A 16,525-nucleotide genomic window follows, 5' to 3' on the forward strand; every position below is an offset into this window, starting at 1 on the left:
GTAAACAATGGGAGATCACATACTTTATTTACAGTAATGTCACCAGTACATGTGATGGAGCTCTCTGGAGGGCTGCATTCAAAAAATTTTGGATACTGTTCCTCAGTCATGTCAGACAGTTACCTTGGCTGATTATAGGCATTCATATTTTCTTCCCTGGATATTATTGTTTGGGCTTCATGATCTGGACTAGTGGGTACATGATCTTTGTCCTTCACAGGCACGAGCAGCGAGTCCAACACATTCACAGCAACAGAATTTCCCCACACCTTCCCATGAGGCCAGAGCCACATGCGCCATCCTGATCCTGGTGAGCTTCATCGTCTGTTTTTACTGTCTCTCTTCCATTTTGAATCTTTGTGTTGCTGTAATTGTAAATCCAGGCCAGTGGCTGATGGACATCTCTGTGCTACTAACTTCATGTTTCCCAGCTTTCAGCCCGTTTGTGCTCATCAACAGTGACACCTGTGTCTCTAAGTTCTTTGATTTCTGCACCAAAAAAGAAAAAAATGTTTTTTCTACTCTTGTTAAAGATCTATAAGGTTTCTCTTATTTCAGCATTTGGATCAATTGTTCATTTTCTTTTCTTTTTATTATTTATTTATTATTTTTTAAAAATCAATTTAATTAATTAATTAATTATTTAAACACTCGAACGACCTTTAATGTGCTTACAACGAATCACTTTACAAAACGCACGAACACTTTCTAAAACGTAACTTTTGACACAGTACACAAATTAAAATAACGATATCAAAAACCATGGTTGCATGGTCTGATCCTCTAAAATGGACTTTAGGAATCTGTGAGCAATTTACTAGGATTCTAAATGTTCATCCAATGAGCCTAGCTACATTTCTACAGATTTGAATGTTGCACTGAGAACAGCTGCTCAAAGATGAGTTCCCTCTGTCAATCTCCACAGTTTTTCAAGGTCAAGTTACCTGTGAGCGCATTTGCATCCTCACTCCTTAAAAGTGTGCTATGAAATAAACCAGCAGGATGTATTGGGCGGAAACTGATTCCCAGGACACGTATGGATAAGCAAGTCAAACATTAAACATTCTATTTGAAAGAGGAAAAAAGCAAAGAAAGATGTTCCAATACACATCGTTCAAGGAATAGGAGTTTCTACTAAAATACAAAAGTTACGCAGCAGCAGTTATGACTTTTAATGGTATTTTGTTACATGGGAAGACATATCCTGCCAGATATCTTGCAGGGAAAACTTTCAAGAGAGGTTACGCCTAATCTATCCCATATACTTAAAAATGGCCAAATCTGAAACTCACCAAGTCGTTTTAAGGATGAGGAAATAGGGCCACAGAAGTTAGGTGCCATCGTTTATGGCCATCAGGAGTCAGCATTTTATTCACTAAGCCCCTTGCTGAAGCACTGTATCCTTTACTGCAGGGCTTCTTGCTAAAAACCCACGCCATCAAATGTCCCCCTGTTCTAACCACAAAGTGGTCTGCAAAGTTAGCCACCTACTCCTTTGTTTTCCTTGAAGCCAGATTATCACCGGCCAGGACTTTTGTATAAGGACCTTCCCCACACTTGAAGTGGTGTATTAAGTCAACCGCAGGCCAAGTTCTTTAACGTTTTCTCTGTTGGGATTACTTCTCTGCCCTGGACCAGCACCTGCTCTGCACCTCTCTGGCTGGGCAGCCCTGGGTGTGCTAACTGTCATAACAGAGGGGCGTCCACAGGGTAACCTGAGCCAACGCTGACTGTGAAGGTGACGTGACTTCAGAAAGGTATGAAAAGCAGTGTAGGAACTGCAAACCTGTGTGAACGGTTCAGGTTAAAATATTCGAGTTCAGAGTAGTATCAGCAGACAAGAGAGGAAGAGAGTGTGTGTAATGGTCTAATTGACCCGCGTGAGTCAATTACACTTAGTAAGGAGGTGGGACTAGAAGTGAAGAACGGAGAGGAACATTGAGGTGAGAGAGACAACAATGGAAAAGCAATGGTCAACTCCAAGTTCAGAGGAACGGAAGTGCCTCAATTTGTGCGCCTGCAAAATATACACAGTGATCTGCCAACTGTCATGTTAATATGCCATGTTGCCTCTGGGATCCTTAGGAGGAAGTATTGAAGGGCCCAACATTTCAGCATTTTTCAGTGGTAATTTCAAGCTCTGTAGCTCCAGCTCTTAGACAGTAGCACTCTGATTCTATTATGTCTTGTCCTTCTTTTGAACTTTTTCCACTTTTCCCTGTTTTTGGTGATTCTTTCTCCTTCTTGTTTTTATTCGACATGGCTGGTGCAGACCACCGCCGCCGCTCCAGCCGCCTGCCCCCCTCAACGGCAGCTCCCCCCCCCCGGCCGCCGCTGCCGCCAACCGGGGCCTGAGTCGTTCGCTCACTCACGGTTTTCCTTTCCCAGGCTCCCAGAGGTGGCGGGCAGCGGCCTTATTTATGTATTTTGGCTGCGCTGGGTCTTCGTTGCTGCGCAGGCTTTCTCTAGTTGCAGTGAGCGGGAGCTACTCTTCGTTGCGGTGCACGGGCTTCTCATTGTGGTGGCTTCTCTTGTTGCAGAACATGGGCTTTAGGCACATTGGCTTCAGTAACTGTGGCACGTGGGCTCAGTAGTTGTGGCACACTGGCTTAATTGCTCCGCGGCATGTGGGATCCTCCTGGACCAGGGCTCGAACCCGTGTTCCCTGCATTGGCAGGCAGATTCTTAGTCACTTTGCCACCAGGGAAGCCGTCCTCTGTCTTTTCTTGTGGCCACACCTGAGTGACCATCTCATAAATCGTGCAAAACTCTTTTCATAGAAATTCCCTTTATTAAATGTCTGGTGGTTTGTACCATCCAGTAAATATCATCTTTTATCAATTCTCCACGGAAAATTCACCTGTTCATTTTTTATTTATTTTTAATTTTGAAATTTTTTATTTTAAAAATAATATTATACTATTTTCAGGTGTACAGCATAGTGATTCAGTATTTTTACAGATTATACTCCATTAAAAGCTATTACACAATAATGGCTAAAATTCCTTGTCCTATACAATATAACCCTGTTGCTTATATATTTTATACATAGTAGTTTGTATCTCTTAATCCCATATGCCTAATTTGCCCCACCACCCTTCCCTCTCTACTTTGGTAACCACTGGTTTGTTTTCTATATCTGTGAGTTTGTTTCTATTTTGTGTCATTCATTTGTATTGTTTTTAAATTGCACGTAAATGATATCATACAGTATTTGTCTTTCTCTGTCTGACTTATTTCACCAGGCACAGTATTCTCTAGGTCTATCCAAGTTGCTGAAAATGGCAGAATTTTATTCTTTTTATGGCTGAATAATATTCCATTTCACACACACACACACATCTTCTTTATCCATTCGTCTGTTGATGGGCATTTGGGTTGCTTCCATATCATGGCTATTGTAAATAGTGTTGTGGTGAACTTTGGGGTGCACGTATCTTTTCAGATTAGTGTTTTCATATTTTCCTGGAGATATACCTAGGAGTGGAATTGCTGCATCATATGGTAGTGCTAATTATAGTTTTCTGAGAAACGTCCAAATTGTTTAACATTGGCTACACCAATTTACATTTCCACCAACAGTGTAGGAGGGTCCCCTATTTTTCCACATCCTCTCCAACATATTTTTAGACTCTTTGCTAACAGCCATTCTGACAGGTGTGAGGTGATATATCATAGTTGTTTTGATTGCATTTCTCTAATAATTAGCAATGTTGAACATCGTTTCATTTGCCTGTTAGCCATCTGTATGTCTTCTTTGGGATAGTGTCTACTCAGGTCTTCTGCACATTTTTGATGAGATTATTTGTTTTTTGATATTGAGTAGCATGAGCTGTTTATATATTTTGGATATTAACACCTTGTCGGTCATCATTTGCAAATATTTAATCCCATTCCATAGATTGTCTTTTTGGTTTGTCAATGGTTCCCTTTGCTGTGGGGAAGCTTTTAAATTTAATTAGGTCCCATTTGTTTATTTTTGCTTTTATTTATTTATTTATTTATTTATTTATTTATTTATTTATTTATTTATTGGCCACACCATGTGGCTTGTGGGATTGTAGTTCCCGGACCAGGAATTGAACCTGGGCCCTCGGCAGTGAGGGCGCGGAACCCTAACCACTGGACCGCCAGGGAATTCCCTGCTTTTATTTCCTTTGCCTTAAGAGACAGATCTAAAAAAATATTTCTCTGAGTTATGTCACAGAGTGCTCCGTGGAGCATTTGCTTGACTTGGGCAGGGGTGCCCTGGGCTGGGGCACATGGTGAGGCAGTCACAGTCAGACCTATCTCTGCCCTGCCTTGGGGACAGGACCCTTGGTCTCTCACAGCTGATCAGTATGTCCCCTCTCTAGCACTCCTGCTCTGTTTTGGCATTGCTCCACAGGGAGAAGGCAGGGACTGTGCGGTTCCTCTACATGTATGGTGGGTAGGTGATCTGTGGCCAAGCAGCTAGCCTCAGAAATCTGGGCTGCTTCTGATGTCCCGGTGAAGTAAGTGCCAACAATGGCGGATGCAGCCCCACCCGGGCTCTGCCCTGGGATCCAAGGGCCTCTGCATCTGAAGGTCAAGTCTTTTCTCTAGTGTTGGCTGCCCTAAACCTGGTGCAATGCTCTGACATGGAGGTAGCAGGCCCAGACATTATCAGGTAGGTAAATGGATCATTCACAGGAAAGCCATCAATGTTGTTTCCCAGTAGAAGGATAATCCTGGCCATTGAGCATGGAGTGCAATGTATGAGCAGGAGGGGGGCGGAGGGTGAACTAGGTGTTCTTTGAGTCCCCAAGCTGGGTTGGAAGGGAAAGAGGATTACAGTGACCAGACTCCCTTTGTTCTGAAACAGGCAACCTGACATTGAATCCCAAATACCTGTCCATTGCTGGGAGATCACAATGAGAAGACACACCCTCTCTGTGCCTCAGATTCCTCCCTCGAAATGGTCCATTTGCTGCTCGGTGACTACACTTGCGTCTTCCCACCTGTTACCACCCCAAACTCCTCCAACCCCAGTGCCATCCTCATTCGCTGCATTCATAAAGCCTTTCTCCACTGTGAACTCTCTGATGTTGAACCAAGTGGCACCTTTGGATAAAAGATTTATCACATTCCTTGCACTCATAAGGCTTTTCTCCAGGGTGGATGTTCCTATGGGTATTGAGGTTTAGTCTTATGCTAAAAGATTTCCCACATTCACTGCGCTCATAAGACCTTCCTCCAGTGTGAATTTTTCAATGTATAAGGAAAGTGGCTTTATGAGTAAAAAATTTTCCTCATTGGCTGCATTCATAAGGCTTTTCTCCGGTGTGGATTTTCCTATGGACAGTGAGATACTGGCTTCGGCTAAAGGATTTCCCCCATTCACTGCATTCAAAAAACCCTTCACTAGTGAGGACTCTCTCATCCTGAACAAGTATTTCTGTGTGGCTGGAGGCTTTCTTGCTTTCTCCCCAGCTGTGATGACCTGTGATATCAACATGAGATGTAAACTTAAGGTCTTCTCAATCTTCAATAGATAGACCTTAATAGACTCCAGAGTTCCAAGAGTTACATTAGTTAAATTCTGTAAGTACAGGTATTGTTTAGGTGAGGAGATGGAATCCGTCTGTTTTACATCCTTCCCTCTGCCCCCATTGGAGCTTCTTTTTGTAGTATTTAAATAGTGTCCCTTTTTGTGTGCTGAGTTCCTCCTCTGCGCCAGTGTTGGCCACTCACATGTCCTACTGTTCTGTTAGGACTTGTATCATTTGCCTCCCATGTAGTTGTTGAATTGGGGGTGGAGAGTCCTTGGTGCTTCACGGGATGGACATAACTCTGGTCTCAGCAAAAAGAGCTCGCAGGTAGCATGGCCAAGATGAATGGCAGCTGGAAGAGCTTCATATCAGGTCTGTGTTCAAGTCATTCCAGAAACCTATCCTGGTTGAGTGTCATTGCCAGTGGCCACAAATCATTTCTCTTGTCCCTTCTCCATTCTTTTTTTATTTTTAAATTTATTTATTTTTGGCTGCGTTGGGTTTTCGTTGCTGTGTGCAGGCTTTTCTCTAGTTGTGGCGAGCGTGGGCTACTCTTCCATGTGGTGCACGGGCTTCTCATTGTGGTAGCTTCTCTTGTTGCAGAGCACGGGCTCTAGGTGAGCGGGCTTCAGTAGCTGTGGCCTGCGGGCTCAGAAGTTGTGGCTCGCGGGCTCTAGAGCGCAGGTTCAGTAGTTTTGGCACACGGGCTTAGTTGCTTCGTGCCATGTGGGATCTTCCCGGACCAGGGATCAAATCCGTGTCCCCTGCATTGACAGGCATATTCTTAACCACTGCACCACCAGGGATGTCCCGCCTTCTCCATTCTTGATACTCTGCCAACTTTTCATTTCTACTACTTCTCATTTTTATTCTGATTCCAGCCTGGAATCAATTCCCTATCACCTCTCTAAGCCACTTATGTGGTCCTCTCACTGTTTTCCCCATAGTACCTACTGACATTGTTTATGTCCTGAAACACATAGGTATCCTGTAATATTCCTTGAACACCAGATACCTGTTGCAGTCAGATTTTCTGGGGCCTGGACATACACTTGTGCACAGAATCACAGGTCACCAGTAGACTTGTTCCTGGTGGAAGCTATTGAGAGGAGTGAATTGTAGAACATGCCTTTCACCCTTGGGCCACATCCAGTCCTTGTTTCCTGTGCTTGGTGAGGCCTCCTCAATTCTGTGACCTTAAGGCCCAATACTGCAGAGCAGTTGCTTCCTCAGTTTGACCCCAACTCCATTTCCTGAACACAATCCCATGGACTCGTTCTTTCATGTATCAGATGTACAATTGTGATGGTGTCACTCCCCCGTAACAAACTCAACATGGACTTCACAATTGTTTTCAGGTTCTTGGCATGGAGTCGAGGATGAAGAGACACCATCTTAACAGACTGTATCTGGAGAAGGAGTGTCACAGATTAGGACCACCAGCACAGGTTTGTCTCCTGAGAAGCCCCAGCCCTGTAAGATGTGTGTCCCAGTCTTCAGAGATATTTTGCACTTGCCTGAACACCAAGGAACAAATAGGGGGCAGAAAGCATACACATGTGGGGAATGTGGGAAACAGTTCTATTTCACTGCAAACCTTCAACAGCACCAGAGGCAGCACATTAGGGAGAAACCCTTCTGATGTGATGTGGGGAGACCCTCGTTTTTGAAGAGCTGCACAGTCTACGCATCAGGGAATCTCTCTATGTACAGTGAGATTGGGAAGGAATTAGTGGCCAAAATTGGACTTCAGAAACAGGTCACTAATACCAGGAAGAAACTGAACAACAGTAAGGAGTGTGAAGCTGTTTTTCACAGTGGAAAAGGTCATCACAGCTGGGGAGAAGGCGAGAAAGCCTCCAGCCACACAGGAATACTTGTTCAGGGTGAGAGAGTCCTCACTAGTGAAGGGTTTTGTGAGTTCAGAGAATGTGGGAAAGCCTGAACTCGAAGAACTAACCTTATTCACCACCAGAAAGTTCACACGCAGAGAGGCCCTATGAATGCAGCCAATGTGGAAAAGTTTTTACCCACAAGTCCAGATTCCTTGCACATCAGAGAGTTAACTGTGGAGAAAGGCTTTATGAGTGCAGCCAATGTGGGAGATCTTTTAGCCAAAGGAAGTACCTCACTGCCCACTGGAAAATTCACACCAGAGAAAAGCCTTATGAATGCAACGAATGTGATAAATCGTTCACCCAAAAGTGGAACTTAATTGAACATCAGAGAGTTCACAGTGGAGAAAGCCCTTATTAGTGCATCGAATGCGCTAAATCCTTTAGCTAAGGACAGCTTCTGCGTATCTATAGGGAAATCCACACTGGATAAAAGCCTTATGAGTGCAAGGAATATGATAAATCTTTCACCCAAAGGTACCACTTGATTCAACATCAGAGAGTTCACAGTGCAGAAAAGGCCTTGTGAATGCAGAGAATGTGGATGGCACTGATGTTGGAGAAATTGAGGTGGTAACAGGGTGGGAAGAACCTGTGCAGTTATTATGTAGCAAATAGACCCTTTCTAGGGAGGAAACTGAGGCACAGAGAGAATGTATCATCTGTTTGTGATCTCCCAGCAATGGACACGGATCTGGGATTCAATGCCAGGTTGCCTGGTTCAGGATATGGGGGGGTCTGGTCACTTCACTTCTCCATCCTCCCACACCAGTTTTGGGGACTGAAGGAACACCTTCTCTATCCTGACACTTCTGCCCCACCCCATAACCGCCCCTCCCCCACCCTATTGAGCCCTACTCATACCCCAGACCCATGCTGATGGACAGGAGTATCTTTTCTCTGGGAACCAACATTGATGACTTTTCTGTAAGTGACCCCATTTATCTACCTATCCTAACCAGTGCTCAGATTCGATTATTATGATTCTCATTTGTGAAAGAAGGCATGTGCAGCCCAGAGAGGTTGAGGGACTTCCACAAGAGCTCACTACTGCCAGGCCTTTGATGAGAGTGGTTTCTCTACACACTGCACCCATCCACTGGCTTCTCTCCTGCCCCTCCGAGCAGGGCCTCCATTTGCTGTGTCCTGACTGTGAACCACCCACACCTGGCGTCTGCATCTCAACTAGGGTCTCCAGCTTCATTTCCACCAGTGCACATCTCCCGGAAACACCCTTCCACTTGGGAAGTTCTTCACAGGGACAGTAGCACTAAGCCAAGCACTCCAGACTGGGTCATTGTTGTTATCCCAGATTTGACACAGGCTCCACCGCCATATGCAGTGATTCGTTTCCAAGGTCCTGTCCATCTTCCTCATAAACCCACATCAGGATGTCCCTGTTGCCCCATTATGCAGTTGACCCACTCATGTTCTGGGCAGTGTGAGGGACACTGAGGACTAAGAATGTCCACTGTGGCCCTCATGTGGCCTGGTCCCCAAGGCTCTTCCTCCTAACCCCTCTACCCATCATCTCAGTGATCCTCCCCCACCACCATCGAAAAATGTAAGTCACCAAACAATGATTGTTAATCAGCAAGAACTTGCCCACCCTTCTTTGGGACCCACACTTGACCAACCTAACTTAAAAGCTAAGTCTTAATGCAGGCGGACATCTCCAATGAAGACTGTAAAATGGCATTATGGAATCATGATTTTAATTGATTTCTGTCAGGATTCTTTTTTTTTTTTTTTAATTAATTAATTAATTTTTCGGCTGCGTTGGGTCTTCCGTTGCTGTGCCCGGGCTTTCTCTAGTTGTGGCGAGTGGGGGCTACTCTTCGTTGCGGTGTGCGGGCTTCTTATTGCGGTGGCTTCTCTTGTTGTGGAGCACGGGCTCTAGGCATGTGGGCTTCAGTAGTTGTGGCACGCAGGCTGTAGAGTGCAGGCTCAGTAGTTGTGGCGCACGGGCTTAGTTGCTCCTCTGCATGTGGGATCTTCCCGGACCAGGGCTCGAACCCGTGTCCCTGCATTGGCAGGCGGATTCTTAACCACTGCACCACCAGGGAAACCCCATCTCTCAGGATTCTTGATGTTGAGGTTGTTTTTTTTTTTCCTCAAAAAATGCTCTTTATTCATTCACATATATTATTGCATTTAATGCTCACTTCATACCCATGAACAGAGGAAGCAGAAAGATAATTCCTTCACAGATGAAGAGTTTGAGATCCATAATAAAGTCCTTCTTCCCAAATAACAGCGAGTGAACAGAAGATAAAAAACCACCTCTGCTTTCAGCTCTCCAACTTCACCCTTCTTTCTTGAAGACAATGGAGTGTTCAGCCCTCATTTTCACATATGTTTATTGTTACTAAAAATATCTTTAGCAACAAACTTGAGGTATAACGAAAAATCCATACTTCAAAATGTATAGAAATTATATTTACATATAATTTTTCACATTAACTCATTCAAAGTGTAACTCTATTATATTACAGTTGTTGGATGAAACATCTAGGCATCTTAGCATTTTGTCTTCATATCATGCAAACTAAGTCCTAACCAGGACTTAGTGTGTGTCCTGTCTGGTTAAATTTCTATTCCTATCTTTTGCCTACTTTTATTTTGTGAGATTTGCCTATTTTCTCTTTTTTTTTTTGACAAATAGGAGTGCAGGGAAACAACAAAGACATCTGTGAGATTTCACTCACTCACCAATAATGTGAATGACTTTTTTCTGAATGTAATTGTAATTTGCAATAGTGAAAGCATAGGTTCTCATGTTTTCCTCAATTTTTTTTACTATGCATGACGTAATGACCACATACATTATACATGTTTAAGATAAATCTGCATTATTAACATATGCTACCTCAGTCCTAAGTCCAGACATTCAATTACACAGTAAATTAAGCCCTGTTTTGTAGTGTTTGCCAATTTCCCACCATAGCCAATGTCAAATTGCCAACATAATGTCACCGAACACGGAGTTAGGAAGCATTGCCAGTAGGCCACCATTGTATACTTTTTCCACCTTACAGGTTCAGCAGCAGCAAATAATTTTAAGAATGTAGTTACCATAGTAGAATGATTATAAAGTGACAGGTTTTGCATATTTGTTTTAAGAATCGTTTCATGAATGTATAGTTGACTTAGAATAAATTGCAAATATTTGAAATGTACATTTTGACATTCTGATACTTGTGCACACCCCTGAAACCAGTTTCCTCCTGCCATTTTTGATTCATCCTCAACATTAAAATTGCTGTTGCAAGGGACTTCCCTAGTGGTCCAATGTTTAAGAATCTGCCTTCCAATGCAGGGGACCCGGGTTGGATCACTGGTCAGGGAACAAAGACTCCATATGCCACGGGGCAACTAAGCCCGTGTGCCACAATTAGAACGGAGCCCGGGCGCAGAAACGAGAGATCCTACATGCCACAACTAACACCCTATGCAGCCAAATAAATAAATATTTTTTAAAAATAACTGATGCAAGAACATAGTCTACTTTTGTGATGACTATTTTCAAATGTTTATATAAACGGAATGACTGTTGGATCTTACCCCTATGTTAGATTATTTATCATATCATGCACATTTTTGTGCTTGTGTAACATCATGTATGTAGTGGTTTTTAAATTTATAATTCCAGGTATCATGTCATTGAATACATAATTTCTTAGCATGTATTTCTAAAATAAAAGAGCCCTCACATAACTCTGGTAACTTTATTGCACATGAAAGTATTCTAAATATTACTGCATATCAGCACAACTGGGGACACAGTGTGTTAGATTTTGAATGCTAACACCCTTCAGTGCAGCCTGGACGTACAAGCTCATGTACCACAGCACAAAAGATGTGTGACAGGAATGAAACCTTGGGAAAATAAAATGGGAGGTGCTGACCCAGCATGGCAGGTGTGGCCACACAAACACTCCAGGTAGATTGTGGGACAGGCGTGTGATAGGGATGCTCAACATTCTGGCGTGTGGGCCACACACAATCACACAGTTCTGGTGGATCCGTGTGACGAGGTGGGTGCAGACTGGCTTAGAAAGAATAGCATCTCCCACATCACCGCAAGTTTGATGATGCACTGATGGTGTTCAGTTCAGGGACTGGGTCACCACCTTGTTACAAGCTGGAGATTCACACCTGTGAGCAGCTTTATCAAGCAAAGGACTTGGGGTGGGGTTTTACAGGGTTTATGTGAGGTGTCAGCCTGCATTCAGCCCTTAGCATTTGGACAAAGGTTTGTCAAGGGTGAGTCCTGAGGAGTTGTGGGCACGTTCTTGCTGATTAGCAATCATTCGGTGATTTATGTTTTTCTGGTGGGTAGGAGGAGCAGTAAGGAGATGGGTGAGGGGGTTAGGAGGAAGAGCCTTGGTTACAGGGAGAGTGCTGCAGTGAACATTCTTTGTCGTTCAGGGACCCTCACAGGGTTTGAAATACTTACCAGGACAATTTGTACCCAGGCACATTCTGAAGTGGGTTCATGAAGAACATGGACACGACCTTGGAAACAAATCACTGCATATGGCATATGGTGGAGGTACGTGTCATATTTGGGGCGATGCTGAAGACCCTGTGTGGTTTGTTGGGTTCGTGCTGCTGTCCCTGTGAACAGCTTTACAAAAGGGAAGGTGTTTGCAGGGAGATGTACACTGGGAGAGGTGGAGCTGGAGGCCCTGGTGTGGATGCAGACGTCAGGTGTGGGTAGTTCATGGTCGGGACACAGCTGATGGAGTCTGTGCAGGGAGGTGCAGAGGAGAAGCCAGTGCACCTGTGCAGTGTAGAGGATGCACTCTCATCAAAGGGATGGCAGCTGAATGCCATTCTGGAAGTCCCTCAAACTTGCTGAACTTCAGACCCCTCCTTTCACAAATGGGAAAAATAATAATAGACTCTGAGCACTGGGCAGGTTGGGTAGATAAGTGGGGTCATTCACAGGAAAGCCATCAATGTTTGTTCCCAGTGAAAAGATAGTCCTGTCCATCAGCATGGGGTAGAGGGAATGAGCGGGGCTCTTGGGGAGAAGGGGACAGAGGGTGTCAGGATGGACAAGGTGTTCTTTGAGTCCCCAAACCTGCTTGGGGAGTGAAAGAGGACTACAGTGACCAGACTGCTTGTGACCTGAGCCAGGTGACCTAACATTGAATCCCAATTCCTAGTCCATTGCTGGGGGTTCACAAACAGAGCAGAAGATACCCTGTATGTGGGCCACAGTTTCCTCTGAAGAAATGGTCCTTTTGCTGCAGGATAAATGCCCCTACATCCTCCCACCCTGTTTCCACCTAAACTACAACCCCAGTGCCCTCCGTGACCTTTCTGATTCTTGCTCCATCTGAACACCCTGGGTCCCCTCCCACAGTTCCTTGGGTAGGAATTGGGACTTTTCAAATCCCCTTCACAGCATTTGTTCCCTTTGAGCAGCCACAGCAAGGAGCAGAGGCTGCAGAGTGTAGAGACCTCTTTGTGGATTCTGTCTGAGTCCCCTCTAGGGTTGTGACCTTGAGGAAGTCCCCTCTCAGCCCTTCCATTTCTTCAGGTCTGAAATGGGGATATTATCAATACCTCCCATGGATTTAGAGGACTGTGGAGGGTACATGTGTGATCCAAGTCCCTCAGTGCCCAGGTGGCTCCCTAGGTGCCGTTTTTGGTGGTGCGTAAGGATCCTCCCAATACTCTGTCCGTGTCTACAGAAAGTAGATTTATGTTTGACTGAAATGGATTTAACAGTGTTAAGGGAAAAATTTATTCTGACACTTGTTAAAATGGTAAGGAATTCTTTATTCAGAACTATCAATATTTTGGATAGGTGTCAAGCTTCTGACAATATAGGTGAAATATTGAGTTCAACTTTAAGACAGCTGAGGATTTAGAGCCAAGGAGTAGAGTGAACGGGTCAGTGGATGGAAAATTACCAACAGAAAACAGGGTAAGAGGTGTCCTTGGTAAACCAACTTAACAATCTTGCCATAGAGGTCAGATACCGAGGATAGGAAATGAGTGTTTGATCAGATATCACTGAGGGAGTTATTCTTACTAAGCGGGCTTTGCAGATTTCTTGATAAAACTTGGCTAAGCAGGCCCTGCAAGGATGGGTCAAAGACCAAGATATGTGGGAAAGAACGCTCAGAGGAGTCTGACTAAAGCTTAGGCAAAGAGAGAGCCTTTGTCATTCTCTGGTGTTGAAGGAAGTGACCTTTTGTCCTCCAAACAATATAGGTTCATTTCTCATTTGGTTGTTTTTGTTCATTATGGACCAGCTGAGAGGAAATCAAGGTGGCAGTGTAAGAGGACATGAGCTCACTTCTCCACATGAACACATCAAAAATACAGCTACGGTTGAGCAATCTTCACTGAAAACTAACAGGAAACTGGCAGAAGGACTCCTGCACAACCAAGGCTGTAAGCATCATGCACACGTAATCCAGCAGGAAGGGAAGAAAAGCACTGGGGTCTAGAGATATGGGACTCAGAGGAGAAGGGAGATCACATGGGCAGACACCCACCCTGGCCAGTGAGCTGATCGAGCCACAGACTGGGTGGCCCAGTCCTAGGTTCTATGTGGTAGAGGCAAGCCTCCTTACTGGTTGGAGGACCAGTGAGACAGAGAGAAAGGTTGGAGGAGCCTGGACTCTGTTTGGAAGGAGTGTGCATGCTCCCACCTGGCCCTGGGACCGGGCAGAGAGAGGTCCGCTTCAGCAGCTGCCGGTTTCCAGTGAGCAGGTTCACCACACACTGCAGCCAGAGCAGAAGAAATGCTCTGCCTCCACTAACTCCATGCCCCAACATGTCGCTGGATCTGGGGCAGTCAAGACCAGGGAAAGACTCCATTTATGGATGAAGAGGCAGCCCAGTCCCAGGGCAGAGCCCAGGTGGGGCTGCGGTGGCCATTGTGGGAACTTGCTCCACCGGTACGTGAGAAGCAGCCCACATCTCTGACGGTAGCTGTTTGGCCACAGCTCACCCACTCCACCATACATGCAGAGAAACCACACTGGCCCTGCCTTCTCCCTGTGGAGCGGTGCCACAGCAGGGCGGGAGTGGCGGAGGCTGGAGACACTGATCAGCTGGGAGAGAGTAAGGGGTCTTGTCCCAGAGGCAGGATAATATATCAATAATTGCCCAGCCTGAAGACCAAAGAAAGAGCCCAGAGACAAGGACAGAGACATCAGTGGTTTAATGGCTACGGATCTTACTTATCCAGAGCAAGGTCCATGAGAGACACTCTACCATGGTCCAGACACATTAGGTAGGAAGTGGCAGCAGTCTTTTTTACTGTGGAGCAGAGGGAGTTTACCTGATTTAAAGGGAATTGATGTGAGGCTGGCTCATCAATTCTTAGGGAAAGCCGCAGAGGAGTATGCCACTCACAGTCCCTTTGATAAACTATCAATGTGAAGAAGTTATGATCTAAAGATTAGAACAATCACTACCTGTGGCTAGGGCAAGAAGGTAGGCATTGACTGATTAAGCCTTATGATTAACAGGGAAGGTCAGCCATGTGAGTAGGGTGCAGGTGAATCAGACTGGTGGGGCAGAGATGTACATAGAGCAAGAATACAGCCATTTTGGGTGGCCTGATCATCCGTCAGTGTTTCTCACTGACTTGGGCACAATCACTGACTATGAAGCCAGGAAAGCCTTTGCTGGGGGTACCAAAAGCAGTGCTTTCCCTCTTGTTTAGCTGCATCAGGCCTGCCCAATATCTCCTTTCCAGATTTTCAGTCAGGGTCCTGTCTTTTTCCTTGTCCCTGAACATAGCTTACAAAATGACTCTAGCACTTCAGGGTGCACGCATTTCAAGAGCAATAGGATGTTTATTTACTTCTAGTTACCACTGGATGTCGACGTGGTTTGGCTTCAAGGAGTCTGAGATTAAATAAATGCTCTGAAGTATCCCCCCCTTTCCCTCAAGTATCCCCACCCCGACCTTAAGAGGGATGGAGCCGCTTCCTCGCCCCCCCCCCCCCGCTCCCCCTACCCCCAGCTGATTTCCCAGCGCTTCTCTCGGTGCTGTTTGGCTTTTTCGTGGTGCTTCCAGTGTGGGGCGCCACTGCTTCAGGCCTTGGAACTACATTACCCCGAAGAAATTGCGCTAAGGGAACGTTCATCCAATGAAAATCTAGGAAAGAGGCATTTCCGGGAGGGGAACATCAGGGAGGAGGACTTCCGGTGTTTTTGTGGCGGACATTTTTATTGTTGTTGAGCCTGTGGACCTGATCAATAGCTCCGCTGTGCGGTGTTGGGAACGAGGTGAGGGGCCCAGGAGGTGGAAGTGGAGAGTTTGTGCGCACTACACAGGGGCGGGTCTTAGGGTCGGGGACGACGCCGCCGCTTGCGGGGAGTAACCGTGCCGACTCCGACCCGGTCGCTGGACTGTCGCCGCTCCGCTCCGCGTAAAGGCTCCGATGGCGGCGCCTGCGCTGACGGACCCACCTCAGGTAAACGCGGCGGTCTCCGGGTTCTCGCCTGCCCGTTTCCCCACCGAAATACGAACGCCCCGAGTGAGCGGCGCCTGGTCACGTCTGCTCCAGGACAGTGAGGGCTTCAGGGGTGGTTTATCTATTTCTGACCACCAGTGTATGCGGTGTGAGTGAGGCTTGGAGATGCAACTGAAGCAGGAACATCCCGGGGACGTGTACTCCGTCTTGTTTCTGCGGGGAACCAAGTTTGAGGCCAGGCTGCATCTGGAGTGGTAGCTGAGAGGTTGTACCTTTCTTCTTAGGGCCCTCGGAGCGGTGGAGAGTTTTGAGCAAAGGAAGGACACGATCTGAGTTAGGCTTTTGAAAATTCTCCAAAGCCTGTTCAGTGGAAGAAAAGACTGTAGGTGGGTGATGAGGACTTTGAGGCAGAGGGAAGTTGTGGCTTTTCCAAGGTCACAACTGATAAACGGTAGCACTGGGGACGGAGGCAGGCAGGGGAGATTAGCCAGTCAGCCCGAGGTTACCTGGCTCTGGTACCGCCAGGGGACCAGGGAAGGCCTGAGCCCCTGGAGTACCGCCATGGTCACTTTCTTCTATGACCTGCTTGTTCCCACAGATTCCCAGGGCTGCAGAAGCACTTTTGGTAAATGGAGGTTGTCCCAATCCCTCACTTGTTTTGACCCCC

General features: G+C 45.9%; 1 protein-coding gene across 6 annotated transcripts in view; it reads left to right on the top strand.

Annotated features, from left to right (window-relative positions):
* Nucleotides 1-6,977: 6,977 nt before the first annotated feature.
* The window catches only part of LOC309648138 (uncharacterized protein), a 67,676-nt gene continuing 58,128 nt past the window's right edge, over nucleotides 6,978-16,525 (top strand). For 2 of the 6 annotated variants that reach the window (XM_082436377.1, XM_082436378.1), the window contains exon 1: nucleotides 6,979-15,858. Coding sequence is in view for 1 of the 6 variants with exons in the window: in XM_082436372.1 (XP_082292498.1) it covers nucleotides 15,826-15,858 (33 nt within the window). In the remaining 5 variants the exon portion in view is untranslated. Of the gene's footprint in view, nucleotides 15,859-16,142; nucleotides 16,245-16,525 lie in introns of all 6 variants that reach the window. The other 4 variants (XM_082436374.1, XM_082436379.1, XM_082436373.1 and 1 more) reach the window with 3 other exon arrangements.

Source organism: Balaenoptera physalus (assembly GCF_965194825.1).
Source record: "Balaenoptera physalus genome assembly, chromosome: 19".
In the NCBI taxonomy this organism is placed as follows: domain Eukaryota; kingdom Metazoa; phylum Chordata; class Mammalia; order Artiodactyla; family Balaenopteridae; genus Balaenoptera; species Balaenoptera physalus.